At 40.0% G+C, this 16,034-nt stretch overlaps 1 protein-coding gene across 1 annotated transcript in view; it reads left to right on the forward strand.

Annotated features, from left to right (window-relative positions):
* PARP1 (poly(ADP-ribose) polymerase 1) overlaps positions 1-15,242 on the forward strand; it is a 33,740-nt gene extending 18,498 nt beyond the window's left edge. The window contains exons 11-23 of the mRNA XM_027911366.1: positions 1,038-1,106; positions 1,853-1,985; positions 3,191-3,386; positions 4,637-4,765; positions 7,922-8,005; positions 8,804-8,926; positions 9,391-9,519; positions 10,196-10,294; positions 10,847-10,999; positions 11,280-11,407; positions 11,790-11,851; positions 12,892-13,006; positions 14,405-15,242. Of these exons, the coding sequence (XP_027767167.1) occupies positions 1,038-1,106; positions 1,853-1,985; positions 3,191-3,386; positions 4,637-4,765; positions 7,922-8,005; positions 8,804-8,926; positions 9,391-9,519; positions 10,196-10,294; positions 10,847-10,999; positions 11,280-11,407; positions 11,790-11,851; positions 12,892-13,006; positions 14,405-14,486 (1,502 nt within the window). The 3' untranslated portion in view covers positions 14,487-15,242. The remainder of the gene's footprint in view (positions 1-1,037; positions 1,107-1,852; positions 1,986-3,190; positions 3,387-4,636; positions 4,766-7,921; positions 8,006-8,803; positions 8,927-9,390; positions 9,520-10,195; positions 10,295-10,846; positions 11,000-11,279; positions 11,408-11,789; positions 11,852-12,891; positions 13,007-14,404) is intronic.
* The last annotated feature ends 792 nt before the right edge of the window (positions 15,243-16,034 follow it).

Here is a 16,034-nt window from a genome sequence, read left to right on the forward strand (position 1 = left end):
ATTTTTCTTGTAATAAATTTAAATAATTAGCCCTTACGGTAAAACTGGCTTTAAGTAAATTTTAAGCTGACTCCTAAGCTGGCTGTTGTTTTCCCTAGGTCAGTCTTGCTTCAGAGGTCTGTGCTGTATGTGCCCAGGCTTTCTTGACATCAGTCTAGTCTCTTCCTCATAAGACATCAGCTTCTCTGCCAGTTTGGGTCAATGTTGCAGCTCCCAGGGAGGTCCTGGGCATCAAGATACAGAGCCTACCGTGACCCCCAAGGGGTGTTAGCAAGTGAGAAAATACTGGGGTCCAGAGCACTGGGTCTCTACTACTTAATTGAGAACATAACATTATTCTAACAGAGGAGGAAAAATATCTACCACTAGTGGCATTGCTCACCAGTGCCATAGAGAGCTTGCATTATTACCTTCGGATCGTGAACAAAAGCATCAGGTCTGCTCCCTTATCTTTGGAACCCGTTCTCCGTATCCTCCAAAGCGGAGGTTTCTGTCATACAGCTGGGTATGTTATTGCCAGACTGTCTCACAGCAGTAGCATCTCCAGGGAATCTAAACACTCCCTATACCCTGTGAGGTTTTTTAAATCCCGTTTTGGGATTTGTGGTTACAGAATATGCCAGGTTGGAAGGGACCCACAAGGATCATTGAGTCCAACTCCTGGCCCTGCACAGGACAATCCCCAAGAATCACGCCATGTGCCCTAGAGTATCGTCCAAACACTTCTTGAACTCTGTCAGGCTTGGTCGTGTTTATCTGCTGTGCAGGTGAAAAAATGGTATGGTCCACCCCTTGGAGCCAGAAGGAGAGAAAGAGAATCTGGGGAAATCTTATTTTTCATTTACTTGGTGGGATGAGGGCTGTGGTTTGGCTGCTAAAGATAGGTAAAAAAAAGCCATCGAAGTCGTTGCACTCATATATATTGGTAATCTGATTCACTTTAGGGTGATAATTATGCAAATTGTGAAATTTAAGTGTTGATTCAAGTCAGACTGTGTTGCTCACCTAGGAAAAAAATTAACTGTCTTTCACTGCAGGACCTAGCAAGTCTGAAAAGAAAATGAAGCTAACAGTGAAGGGTGGAGCAGCAGTAGATCCTGATTCTGGTGAGTGATAACAGTGCCTGCACCACCCACGGTCTTCAGGAGTGATTGTTTGCAAAGTGTTGTTTTGGTGAAAGGATAGGGATTCCATAAAAGGAACACGAATTTTTAAACCATTTTTGTTGCTATCAAAGGAAGCATGTTGACTGACATCCGAAGCTGGATATTGCAGGACTTTTTAGTGGAGTTTTCAGAAGGAGCTTTTAAACTAAAGCATGTACTTTGTTCAGCTTCAGGAGCATCTGTCAGTAGGGTAGATAAAAGCCCAGCTGGCAGAGGCCACAGGTCTGGCATGAACATCTATCCCCAGACTTTTCAGGGAGCAACTGGTGCCACTCTTCAAACCTGTGGTGCATAGATGTTGTTCTGAGAATTCCCACTGCATCCAAGGCCAGCCTTTCCTTTTCAGTCCATTTGCTAATGTGACATCTGCAGAGCTGCACCTCTTGAGAATTCCTTCAACCACTCATGTAATGTTAGGTACTAGATTTTAGATCATCCTCTATCAAATATTACAATTTTTTCCCTTTCTGTTAGGATTGATGCTCACTCCAGTTAACCAAAGATGTGTGCTCAGAATTCATTAGAAGGAAAGCACGCGTCAGGTAGTTTTGAATGAGCATATGGTCACTGTTTTTGCAGTATTTTTGTTAAATCACACTACGTGAAACATTTGGATGAGCACAAATGCAGGAAGGAGAGCTAAAACAGTAACCTCCTCTGTGTTCTAATTTGTTTCTTCTCTGCAGGTCTGGAGGATTCTGCTCATGTCTTTGAAAAAGGTGGAAAAATTTTCAGTGCAACCCTGGGACTAGTAGATATTGTGAAAGGAACCAATTCCTATTATAAATTGCAGCTGCTAGAGGATGACAGAGAGAACAGGTGAGTCCAGATTTCCCTTGAAATACTTTTGTTCATATTTTTCCTAATACATACTGGATTTTTGACATCTCTGAAAGCCACTTATGAGTGAAATGTCTTTGAAGAGATACTTTAAGAAAGAAACCCACCACAAACCAAACAAAAAACCCCAAAACTAAAAGAACTACTCCAAACCTGCTAAACAACAAGCCACCCATGGAGAAATCTCTGCTCTTCATGGAGACATTTCTTTGGGATGTTGACAAAACCTGAGGTGGGTTTTTTTTTCTCCATATACTCCAACTTAATCTTGTCTTCTAACTGCAGAGCTGTAACCTGGGGAAACAAACCCAGATTCTGGCTGTTCTACCACAGCGTAATCCTGAATTAAGCCCTGAGGCCTTACAAAATGCATTGAAATAGTCGGGGCTGTGTTTAGCTTTTCAGTCTCATTGGGTGCATGGCGGAGCTGTCCAGTGGTTGCACTGCTGATGAGATAAAGAAATTGTGAGGTTTCTTTAATATGAAACTGCCCCTGGCAAACAACGTGACACAGAAATGCAGGGTAGCTGATGTCTGTTGTCAGTAACCCTGGTTCAGCTCCAGATTTATTGCACTTTACCATGTTCATAATAAGCTTTTTTTCCTGCCTCTTGTGTGTGATGGTTGTATCATATCTGTGGTTCAGTACACAGAGGAACCTCTGTGCCTGCATTTCGTACCTGACGTACTGGAAAGGTTGACGGATTGTATCCCCATAAATACCATGGAAGCTCACCCAAGGTGGTGATAGCAGTACAGACAAATACTTGATTTGCTTCTGTCTTCTCTAAAATACTGAACTCTGGGGCTTGAGGCTTAAAGGTTATGCATTGTCTTTGTTTTTTGAATTTATGGTCCCAGTAGTCTGAATATTTGTATTTGCAAACCATGAAGGCTGAAGAGGTGTTAGGTTCTCTTTTCCCGCTGTGCACCCTTTTATTCTTAGGGCTGTAATTCTGGTGTGTTAACAGTGGGCATTTTTCTTGCCAGTTCTTGCCATACACTGGTGACTCTTCTGTTGACTTCCAACAAATACTTATAGACAGTGTCTTCTATAAAATTAATGGTATGCAAAGGGCTGCTCACATCAGTTGTGTGGGTGTTGCAGGGTCAGTTTCATTTGGACTGAGATCTAGCACCGGAGTGTCTTATGTCAGTTCTTTTCTCACATTTCATTTCTCTAGATACTGGGTGTTCAGATCTTGGGGCCGTGTGGGCACTGTAATTGGGAGTAACAAGCTGGAGCAGATGCCGTCAAAAGAAGATGCTATTGAACACTTCCTGAATTTGTATGAAGAGAAGACTGGCAATTCTTGGCATTCAAAGAACTTCACTAAATATCCAAAAAAATTCTACCCACTGGAAATAGATTATGGACAGGTAACTGTGAAATGTCCCAGTACCACGTGGAGCATTGCTCAGCTGTCTTGCTATAGCTGTTCTGTTCTTTGCTCGCTGTTGGATCACTTACATTAGCAAACCAGAGGAACGAAGTGCAGCTATTGCATCTTCTCTGTGCTATAGGAGAGAACTGTAGATCAAGGAGTGCCATCCATTAAGAGACTGTTGGGAAACTGGGGAATTTTCTCTTATCAAGTCTGAAGTCCCTTAGTGCTCATTCTTGTTTACTCTGTAGTTTCAGGGATGTTAATCTGAACCTAATTCAGCAGTCAGCTCACATACATACTGTTTGAAAACTTGATTTTCTTTTATTTAAAATAGATACTTCTCATCTGTCTTCTGCCTCCAAAATCCTCCCAAATGCTGAAGTAACTCCTGTGCAGTGTTCTGCTTAGTGCATGTTTTGAGCAGTCTGAGAAAGAGAAATTATTTGCTGCCAGTAAGATTTGGCTATTCAGACAGCTAAGCTAAATAAGAATTCTCTTCTTTCTGCCCAGTGAGGATTTATGTGTTTATTTAAAGACATACCTGTAACTTAAACTATTTTTGGATTAAATAGTTTATTGCTGTTAGTAAACTATAAAATTACTATAATGTTTTCATGTGGCCAAATTAATGGATGTCATCTTTCAGTGCTTGAATTCTGGAAATCTGAATATTTCAGTGGCAAAGTGTCTGTTTCACTGCAATGTACAGTGTTACCCAAAGCACCTGTCAGGTGCTTTATTTATGCAATGCTCTCTCCAAGAAGGCATCTAGATGCTATTATGACTCATTGATGATTCCTGTACACATCTGTGACAATTTTTATTACCAAAACCTGGTGAAACTAGTTATTACGTCTATTTTGTCATAAGAGTAGCAAGGTAAACAGTTACTTTTCATATCAAAGTCTCTGTGCAGCAGAAAGCTTGCAGAAAAAGCAATTATTACTGTTGCTTGAGGTGAAGCAGAGATGCAAAGAGAGTTTCTATTCCCTTAGTTCTACTTTTCTGTTGATTTTTTACTGTGCTATCTCTTGAAATAACATCTGCCAAATTACTGAATAGGTGGTTTTTCAAGCCCACTTTGTTCCAAAATGTCAGAGCAATGTCCCACGCTCCCCATGAACTTCAGACTAGTCATAGTATGCATACACTAAATTGGTTTTGAGTTGTTGCCATGGCAGCCAGCCTGTTACTTTTATCCTTTGTGATTTTGCTAATTCTGATACTATTTTTACCTCCCAGGATGAAGAAGCTGTCAGGAAACTGACAGTAGGTGCTGGGACAAAGTCAAAACTTGCTAAGCCAATTCAAGATCTTATTAAGATGATCTTTGATGTGGAGAGCATGAAGAAAGCTATGGTGGAATTTGAGGTGACTACACACATTCATGTTTCTCCCTTCTAGCCATCATACTTGCACAGACAGAATTTGCAAATTCTTGGCAATCTGGGGTGTATCATACTTTCCAAAAGTCAGTGTAAGTTTTAGATTAGCCTTAAAATAAAGGCAAGAGTCCAACTGGAATTTGCCAAGCGCTGGAAGTAGTAACTTAGTTATGATACACGCAGTTCTGAAAACACAAATACATTCTTTGCCTGTTGGTGTCTTCAGTTTAACAAGCCTGTGAGAAAGTTGTCTTCCAGTCCTGGGATCACTTATGATTCCGTCTTTTTGTTTGTTTGTGGATTTTTCCAGTGACACATGCATAGTGACCACTGTTTGCTGAATGCTCTTAAAATATTAGCACAGATAACCAATTTGCTGGTGATGAGAGGTTGGAGACACAGCTTTTTTTTTCTAAGAGGTGAAGCACATTTGGGGGTGAGGGGGGTACAGAACTACTGCTGGTTTAGGATGCAATTGAGATGCAGCTCAGACTTGAGAAATGCTGCCAGTTGATACATACGCTTATTAAGTGCCTTGCCAAAGTCCAAATCCTCTTCTGAACAGGGCCAAACTTAAGATTGTTTTTGTTGTATTTCTCATTTGTTCTAATAATACTCTATTTTCATCCATCATTCTTTCTAACAAGCTTTCAGAGAGTTGTTCTCTGTCTTCATCTGTCTCTCCTTGCATAGTTTAACTGGTGTTCAGAGATCCTGCTGTTTGTTTTAATGCAGCCATTCAGACTGGATTGATTCTAAATTTCTGGTTTTCTTCAGCCAGCTTAGTTATCCTGCCCTAAGACTGCATGTTTAAGCAGCTGCTGTTTTTTCTCCGTATCAGTATTTTGTGTTTCTGCCTTTCAGAAAAGCTCTGCACTGTTTTCTACAGCTTATATGAAAGCTTTCAGATAGCTTGCCCAATGTTTTGTAGCACCTTTGGTTAATTGTGTTCTGTATCTTCAGAGGTGCTTTACATCCAAGTCTTGTATAATATTAATAATTCTTTGTAACTGTAACTGGCTAAAGACTCTGAACTGATCATCATCTTATGTCATTTGGTTTTGTAGAACTCTGTTGAAACTGTTAATTCACACCATCTGCAGATCTGTAGTAGAACTGGGACTCCAGATGGGCCTGTCTTCCTATTAGATTTATCTTCCTGTACTGATGCTGCTGAACAGCTGTGATCCATTAGAGGAAATAATATTTTTCCTAGTTAGAGGTTTCTGTGCATCGTCCAGAAATGGCTGCTTGGTTCCTTTAATCAACCTGATCTTGAATATTTTGTTCCACCCAGGCACTCTCACTCTGCCAAAACTGCAGCAACTTCTGAGTCGTTCTGTTACATGACAGTGGATTTATCTGATGCGTTTATGTTCCTGCCTCTAATTTAGCTTTCAAGAATTTTACCTGCCCAAGCATACAGGAGTTTATTACAGTTATCTGTGTCATTGCCTTACATGAAAGGGCTTATTAGAGGGCTGAGTCTGCTCTAACGCTGTGTCTTCCCTAGCCTGAGTGGAAGGCAAAACATGGCAGTCTTGGTGCACTCATCTGTGATGTGCACCTAATTCTTCTTGTTAACCTCAGTGCATCTGGTGGTAACTGCAGTGCTGCTGTTGCTTTAGACCCAGCCCCTTGGCTGCTGTATTCTTTTGACACATCTAACAATAAAGCTTTGGATGCAGTTTAGCTTTACATCAGAGCTTAGCTCTGCAGGGCTCTGACTACCTCCCATGAGTTGCAGGAGCACAAACTCCAGCCCTTTGGCATTTTATGGTCTCTGTCAGAGTTGTACTTCTAAATCACATGATTGGTGGATATTTTATAGGTGTTCGTGTTTTAGTGCTTATATATGTTAGTTTGTACATTTATATAACTTATGGTTAGTATAGGTGTCTGCAGCTATTCTGCACATCCAAATTAAATAGCCCATTTTCCTTTTATGTGTTCTGTGTGATTTTTCAGCTGATAATTAGATAATACAAGTTGGTACAGATGGTACTCAGCAAGAGCGTATTGGCCCCAAGAGTCTGGGAGCTAAAAATCTATTGCAGGTTGGGTTTTCTTAGATTATTAATTTTGGCTTTGTGCCTCCCATGTGCCGAAGACATGATCAGTTCTGAAGCCTGTCTGCCCTCTTGCAGCCCATCTTGGCTTTTCTTGGTATCTGCCATTATGTACGCTTAGCTGTTGCTAAAGGTAAAGTTCTCCTAAACCCAGTATAGACTGGGAATCTTTATGCAAAATCACTTCTTTCACACCAGTCTCTGTGGCTTAGAAGAGCCTTCCAAGTTCAGCTTGCATAAAGCTGGGTATCCTTGCTCCATGGGGAATAAATAATGTGGAACTTAGCCAGATGGTATGTGACAGTCGTGATCTCATAGGATCTTCTGTCCATGAGCTAAATCTTAAACCCACTGAGTTAAGTAAAAGCTAGTTTGACTTGCAGAGTGTATCTTAAGTACTGTCCAAAGGGTGTATGTATGATCTTTCTAAGAGACTCCATTGGGCTTGATTTTTGTTGAATGTTTTTGCATTCAGATGGTTTTTAACAATGAAGGATTTTCGAATTTCTCTCAAGATCCATCAATACACAAAGAAAACAAACATCTGAGTTGAATCAGTGGATAAATGCAGGCAACCAAGACATCGTTTTTAGCTTTGTTGGAGTTTTTTGGTTCATTTTTCATGAATGAATATGAAGCACCTTATAATTTGACCCTTGATAATTGTAAAGTTAAAAGAGGTTGTCTGGGTTGTACCTAGAGACACAGATGTCATATGAACAAGAATTCCTTCATTCAGTTTGCTTCTTTGCTGGCCTGAAATGTGCGATTACTGAAGTGATTGAGGAATGCATCTGACACCAGGTGCAGACACTTAATACCCTACTTTGGCATTGCCCTAGTCTATGTGCTTAGCTTCCTATTGCTAAGTATTCATTTTGTTGTAGGATGTTTTCTCAATAGTGTGTCCTTCTGACATAATTCCTCAGTCCACAGAGTCTAAAATGTTTCCATTCTTTGAGGGGTCAGTCCTACTAACATGGAGAGATTAGTTTCCCTAGAAACCCAAGGGAGAATGCTGCAGTGGTTTAAATGTAGTGAGATTTGGTTTTAATCATTTATATCTTCATCAGATTGACCTGCAGAAGATGCCATTGGGAAAACTGAGCAAACGACAGATCCAGAGTGCATACTCCATCCTGAATGAGGTTCAGCAGGTGAGCATGAAAGATGTTACAACAAAAGCGGAATTCAGAATTTGTTCTGGGCTCAGATTGGGGTGAATGCTGACTTGTGTATATAAAAATCTGTGCTTTCTTTCACTCTTTCTGGAGAAGAGAACGTGACTTCTGTGGGTAACCAGATAGTTCTCTTCACTGTTCTACCAGTTTGGGCAGTACTTGTGTCTTTCACTGTTTGGTAGCACAAACTTTAGGGTGAGCCAGACATGAATGGCAGTTGAGCAGGTGAAGCCAGTGTCTTGTTCTAGTAGTGAGCCGGTGTTTCTACCCCAGAGAATTCTGTTAGAGGATGAGCATAAAGGTTAAGTTGGCACAGGAAAGGGTCTGATTTGATAATGTTATTGTATTTACACATTGTGATCTGAACCATTCCGGAGTCTCTACATAGTATTGCCTGAACAACTTGCAAAAGTGTACCAGCGTATAACCCATTTTTTTGTCATAGGCACCCTGACAAAGCGTAGGTACAGAAAGCCTTGACAAGAGTATGTACCCCTTCCATACCCAGAAGACTTTATTTTGCCCTCCAGAAGCATAATCCCCGTTAGATTTTTCTCATATGGAAATTCTATGTATTTCTGTGCAAATACTGTGACTTACTACATGCAAGACAATTAAATAGAATTGCACTTTTTAGTCCTATGAGAGTTTCAGCATTAAGCACTATTTGTATTGGTGCTTCTATGTTACTCCTGTAGTATCTTTTGTGTGTTTATTGCTACAGAGACTTAGTCTTCATCAGTAATTTTCTTTGGTGCTTGTTGTCTTGTCTAGGCAGTTTCTGACAATGGTTCAGAATCCCAGATCTTGGACCTCTCCAACCGCTTCTACACTCTGATTCCTCATGACTTCGGGATGAAGAAACCACCTCTCTTAAATAACTTGGAATACATTCAGGTATTGACTGGAAACAGTATATTTTTTGCAGGCAACAGGTCTGATATCAGACGTCTTACACTGAGAATATGCGAGGTTGTAAGACTTACTATAACCTCATAAAAGCACGAGGTTAAAGTTAAAACCTGACAAACAAAAAGATATTCTGAAGAAAAACAAGTTTAACTTACTTTAACCTCATGAAAGCATGAGTTTAAATTTGTTTTTCTGAAGATAATAATTTTATGTGCATGTATCTGTGTAAATAATTATATGTATAATATATTAGAAGATAGAGATGTTATATATACAGGTGTGTGTATATTTTAACATATTTAAGTATATATATTTAAAAAGACAATGTTGTTAGATGTCACCATGTGGCCAGTAAGTGTCATATACTTTTATAATTTGGGGTATTCCAGATTTATTCTGAACATGTCGAAGGCCCAACTAACATAACAAAACCTATTTGAATTCTTCAGGCTAAAGTGCAGATGTTGGACAACTTGCTTGACATTGAGGTTGCTTACAGCCTTCTCAGAGGTGGAAATGAAGATGGAGATAAAGACCCAATTGACATCAACTATGAAAAGCTTCGAACTGATATTAAGGTAAAGGAAATAAAAGGAAACAAGTGACTGTGAATATGAACTATTGTTCCGTTAGTTTGGAGCATAACAAATCAACTAAACTGTAACTGGAGAGATATATTACCACTGAGATGGTTGGGGAATGGGCCATGGGTTGTACTAGGAAATGCTGAGAGAGCTGGACCTTTTTGACATGGAGAAAAGAAGGCTCAAGGGATATCTTATCAATGTCTATGAATACTTGATGGGGGAGGAGAGGAAAGAAGGCAGTCAGACTTTTCTCAGTGGCTCCCAGTGATGGGCACATTAGGTGTTCAGTTTTGGGGTTTTTATTTGTTTCTTTGCTCTGACAGTGGTCAAACACTGGAAAAAATTTCCCAGAGAGAATGTGAAGGCTCCATTCTTGGAGGTGTTGAAAGCCTGATTGGACTCAGCCCTTGGCTGCCTCCTCCAGCTTACTGTGCTCTGAACAGTAGAGTTGAAAATCATCTCGGTTTCAAGCAGTGCCTTCCTGTCTCAGACACTGTGACTGAGTGCTGTCTATATATCTGTACATTTCTGTAGCTGGGAATATATTTCCACCTAAACAGTAAAGGAGGCTTAAACTGAGCAGCTGCAAGCTTAGGGTGGATGCCATCATGTTATAAGAGCCTTTTAGTTTGTATGCTAATGAAACTTCTTGTTTGCCTCTCTGCAGGTTGTTGACAAGGACTCAGAAGAAGCCAAGATTATTAAACAATACGTGAAGAATACTCATGCTGCTACGCACAATGCCTATGACCTCAAAGTTGTGGATGTAAGCTGGGCTATACTGGGGTTTAACTTTGTGAAGGTGGACTCTTCTTAGTTGACTTGTTCACAGTTTCCTTTTATTTTTGAGTAGCTTGCCCAGTTTCCTTTGTTGAAGGGATGGTTTGGTAGAAAAGTTCCTATTTAACAGAACAGCAGAAGCGTAGGCAGAGATGAATCTAAGCTTAAATAGGTGTCTTTGTGTTTGTATTTTTATTTTAATTTAATTGGCCTCAAAGGAGAGGTGGAGGAGCCATCATCTGAAATTGAGCCTTAGTTCATTGAATGATTTTTCAGAAAAGCAGGGCCTCGTGAAAATGCAGAAGAAAAGGTGGGAAAGTAATCAATAAGAACCGTGTGATCAACGCTACCTATTTTTTGCTGGCACGACACAGCAAATTACAAATACTAAAACCCATCCAGATCAGTTTTCATAGCAGATTAATGTATATTTCAGATTGGATGATTTCCCTTCCCCTCCCCACCCCGATTAGTTGCATGAAGGTAACGATTGGCTTGCTTTGTTGTTCTTTTTCTCCGATCCCTTCGTGAATGGAAGATCTTCAGGATTGAGCGTGAAGGGGAGAGTCAGCGTTACAAGCCATTCAAGCAGCTTCACAATCGCCAGCTGCTGTGGCACGGCTCCCGCACCACCAACTTCGCCGGGATCCTCTCGCAGGGTCTCCGGATAGCTCCGCCTGAAGCTCCTGTGGTATGTGAAACAGCTTCTTTGGCTGCCTACATCCCTGTGCCCAGGGATGACCACAGTCAGACAACCTAAATCAGAGAGTTTCTGTGTGGGGAGGGCCTTGCGTTAATCTGTCAGCATTCACACACCAATGTGTGTCCCAAGTGAGTTACTGGCTGGTGTCCACAAAAGCTTTGCTCTCCTGGGAGCCCAGCCAGGTGGATTCAGTGGTGCCTTTGTGTTATTGTCCCAGTTTTATTTATTTATTTATTTATTTATTTATTTATTTATTTCCTGCTTGCAGACCGGCTACATGTTTGGGAAGGGCATCTATTTTGCAGACATGGTATCCAAGAGTGCCAACTACTGTCACACATCTCAAGCTGATCCCATAGGTTTAGTACTACTGGGAGAAGTTGCCCTTGGAAATATGTAAGTAACTTATGAAGAGTATTTGCCAAGTGTGCTTAATATATCCTTGTAGAAGGTGATGCTAAAATTGGAAACCTCTTCAGTGTGAAGAAAGAGCACATGGTATTTCTTTAGGAACAAGATTTGGTTTTTTCTTAAAATGAGAGCTATCTGGTGGGGGGAAAAAATCATTGTTGCTATTCTAGCTAGAATCTTGTACAAAATGACAACATCATCAAAATTAGTAAACAACACAAAGAAGGAAGGCTGTTGAGTTCCAGAAGACTAGATTAACTTTATATTAACTCACCATAAACTGAAGCCTGAAAAATTTATGATTTTTTTCACCAATATAGTTTAAGATGGATGTAAAATGCTATTGTGTGTTCTTTGTGCTGTCCAGGTATGAGCTAAAGAATGCTTCTCACATCACAAAGTTGCCCAAGGGAAAACACAGTGTGAAAGGTGAGCATTAGTAGTTGTCACTGGTAATCTATGGCAGACTTGCGTTGTGGCGCTCTGCTTAGCGAAGGGCACTGTAGTCTTTTCATAGCCGGACTTCCTTTAAAAAGTTGCATAATGTTGCTCTATAGTTGCATCACTATATGTGTATGTATTGTTTCCAGATGGAGGTTAGTACACTTGGAGTGTTAAGATTGAAGGTGCCTGAAGTTCAGGAGGAAACTTTAAATACACAGGAAAAAAAAACAGGGCGCATTCTCCAACTTCTTACTCGCTTTCCTTGTAACAATACTATGTATTTTGGAAGAAAGATGCGAGGTTTGATCGATCACAAGAATAATTGTTTAGCTTTCAAAGTGCCTTAGAAGCTTGGAGAGAAGGGAAAAGCTAAGAATAAAATTCAGATGGAACAGCTGTTCTCATTACACTTCTATCTGCAAAAAGAATATTGAACTGAAAAAGAAGATGAGAGAAAAGACTTAGCTCTTTAATTCGAGGGAAAGAAATGGTAATCATGACTGCCTTCGGTACTGAGATGGGAGACTGAAGAACAGTAACATTCAGTAATGAGTGGCTTTTCTTAAACTATTCATTTTGAGAGGCTTAAAACATCAGTTGCCTGAAATAAAATAAAATGTGATTTAGCATTACTCACATTATTATGGATGTCAAATCAGATTTGTATTGAAAAGTTTAAAGAGAGTAAGAATTGGTTTGTAATACTTGTGTAAAAATGCTGCAATGTGCATGTTTTCATTAATGTAGCTGGGATATGAGAGCTATAAATCTTTGTTTTAGCTTTGATCATACAGATTAGATAATTAAGTCGAAAGTCTAAAATTGTCACTTCTAATGTAGCAGAGCACAACTGCCATAAGTACGGTGATGCTGAATTGAATGAACAGACTGTATTCCTTGTGTTCTTTTTAAGGTACTTCTGCACTTGATTTGAAAGTACATGTGAAGTAATTTGGCTAAGTAATTTATGTGCACAGTCTGTGTTTGCCTTCTAGATTTGTAACTGATGTTTTTTCACTTTCTAGGCTTGGGCAAAACTGCACCTGATCCCACAGCCACTACTACCCTTGGTGGCGTAGAGGTTCCTCTAGGGAACGGGATCTCAACAGGAATTAATGATACCTGTCTCCTGTATAATGAGTATCCTTTGCTGTTTTGTTGGCTGCACACAGTGTCCAAGTGTTGCTGAGTTTAGCAGGACCTCGCTGAGGCAGGCCAGGAGTTTTGTTTCTTTCAGATTTACTTTGGAGAGCATTTGCGGACAATCCCTTCTGCAAGGGAGGTGATTTTACGGTTGTTGCACTTAAGTTGTCATTCTGTAAAAATAGAAACCCATACATGTAGCAATAGCTGTTACTCCAACAGAACTCAATACCTGAAGGCACTGGAGTGGCCACGCAACACTGCCGAGTTGTGTCTTGCCCAGAGATGTGCCAGGACAAGGGAATGCACCCTGTGGTTTCACATCCATCCAGTCTGGTTTCTTCCTCATGGTGCTGTGGCTGGCCAGCTTGGCCAGGAGGGTGGAGGGAGCCAGCTCTGTGCTTCAGGGAGTATGTCATCATGTCTGATGTGTTCCACAGACCCTTTGCAGGTTTTGAGTGGGTATTCATTTCAAATGAATGTGTGCTTAACATTCACAAGAGGTCATAAGAATATATGTAAGTGGTGTCTAAGGTCCCGGGTCAAACTCTTCACTGCCAGCGAAGCAGGGAAACCATTTATGCACTCGGGGTTTGTAGAAACTGTCCTCTTTCTTGGTGAGCTGTTCTCCTTCGACAGGCAGTCTTGGCAACACAACTCAGGGCAATACTGTTTTTATCTTGAGTTTTCTTAAATATATATCTGTCTTAGTCGGTCAGACAATAAACTATAATACAACTTATATTTGCTAATTGAGGTAGAATAATGTGCATTCATTTTGTTTTAACACTATGGAATCAGAGGTAAGTTTGAGGCCTAAAGCTTTGAGAAACAAATAGATTAGCTGGGACTTTGTGCGAAAAAATAAGAATGTGCAAGCACGGCCAACAATTGTAGAGCTCTTCTCTGTGATTCCAGTTTGGGTTTTTTAGTGGGAAATTAAGAGGGCATTGATGACTTTCTGCTGGAAAGTAGCAATAGAGCTGCAATCATAATTGTAAATGCCAGGTCTGTAACTGAAGATCTCATCTAGGCTATGTCACTCTGCTGTTAGGTAGCGAGAGAGATGTGTGTTACTGGCTGACAAAAAATAATCTACAAGAACTACATTCGTGTATCTAAGTCGGTTCACCTGCCTGTCACTCAGGATTCTGCTGCACCATCGTCAGTTCTCTTTGTGACTGTTAATTGCTTGTTTATAACTACAGTATAAAACATTTTCAGATTCAAAGGGTAGTCATGTTTAAAATGTTGTGATTTGAGCTGTTAGAGCTGGTTAATCACACAGGCATCTGTGTAGTAACACAAATTGAAAGGTGAAGTTCGACTGTCTTTTGATTTTTTTCTGTGTTATTAATATCAATTACTGTAATTATTCCTTAACGCTCTTCCCAGATATATTGTGTATGATGTTGCTCAGGTAAATCTGAAGTACCTGCTGAAACTGAAATTCAACTATAAAACATCGCTCTGGTGAACAGTATTTAGAAGCCCTGTTAGAGTTATACTGTAGTTACACTATAGCGTTGACTTCTGACGTGCTTATGCATTGACTTCTCTTACCAAGATATCAAGAGCTAAACTGCAGAAGAGGTTACTAAATCCCATTTAGTACAACACTTAGTGAAAGTTTTATATAAAAGTGTGGCAATACATGGACGTGAATTCTGATGGGCACGAGTACCTGGTTTTGTTTTATACCACTTCTAATTTTGGTGCTTTCAAGTGTTTCTTTTAATTGACCAAACTGGCAAAGAAAAAAGAAATTAAGCTGATGTTTTTAGCCAAACAGAGCTGGGCAACAGCAGGAGAAGGCATTTGACGATGTTTGTGGTGTTTGCTCTGTTAAGGGTTCCCCTTTGTTTAAGATACACTTTTTCAGTTTTCATTTGAATAAATGATAAATGTGCATTTATTTTGAGGTAAAAAAAAATAAAAGCTAATTTCATACTAACAGCTGTATGTTTCAAAACTTCCAAATTGTTTTGGTTTTGAGTCATGATTTAAATGTATTTTGTAGAATGTTCCTAAACGTGATATCTCTCTCAAAGATCAAATGGCAAATATTGAAATCTGTAGTCACATTTCAGAAAGTCATGGTGAAATGAAAATTTGAACTTTCTGCTGAGACTTCATTTGTCAACAGTTGGTGTGGTAAACATGGAAAATGAGCTTGTGGCTGTTTGAATTTAGTATTAGCCCAAATAAACCTCCTTTAAATACCTACCTTTAATATGATGTAAGTTGGTTGTTGTAGACATCCTAACAAAGCTGTAAGTTGAATTTGGGCTCCAGCTTCATTCATCAAGACCTGGAGTGAGGTCTGTTGGTATGCTGTAGGTAGTCTTGAAACAGCGATATAAACTGATAATTCCCATGTTTAATGTTTTTTACTTCTCACTTTCAGTAAGTCATTGAGCAATATGAGAGTACTTAACTATAGAGCAACATCAGCTCTTCAAAAATTACTGATTTCCCTGAGGGGAGAGTTGGGTAATTCCTACGAAGGGGAGAGTTCAAACTCATTCTGACAGTTGTGGCTTCAGTCTTTAATGACCTGCGTGGAAACAGCAAATGTTTCCTAAAATATCATCAGGTCCCAGTGCCTTTTGAAAAAGGAGTTCAAATCCAAAGTGGTTGCTAACAGTGCAGATCTTTCCAGGATCCCCTGAAGGAGAGGAGGATGTGGAGAGAGAGATGGAAAACAAAGGTGCTGTCAGAGAAAAAAGGAAATGTGCAAGGAGTGGGTAAGTCGTATGGCTTGAGGATAGCTTGATAGAAAAGAATTGATTGAGATTGCTGCTACTGGATTTTGAGAGGAAGTGAAGAGACTAGCCCGTGTCTTCTGGCTTTTCAGTAGCTTCACTGGCTAATCCGTGGTTTGCTTGCAAAAAAAACTTCAGACCTGTCACTTAAGTATGATTTTGTCAGTCTCTGAAGGAGAACATGAGAACTGGTTGGCTCAAAGTTCCCTTTTGCTCCAACCCAAGCATCACAAGGAATGCTTTAGGCTGTGTATGTAGCA

The sequence above is a fragment of the Empidonax traillii genome, unplaced genomic scaffold (genome assembly GCF_003031625.1).
Source record: "Empidonax traillii isolate 1590-97213 ecotype Southwest subspecies unplaced genomic scaffold, ASM303162v1 scaffold31:size1920502, whole genome shotgun sequence".
Lineage (NCBI taxonomy): Eukaryota > Metazoa > Chordata > Aves > Passeriformes > Tyrannidae > Empidonax > Empidonax traillii.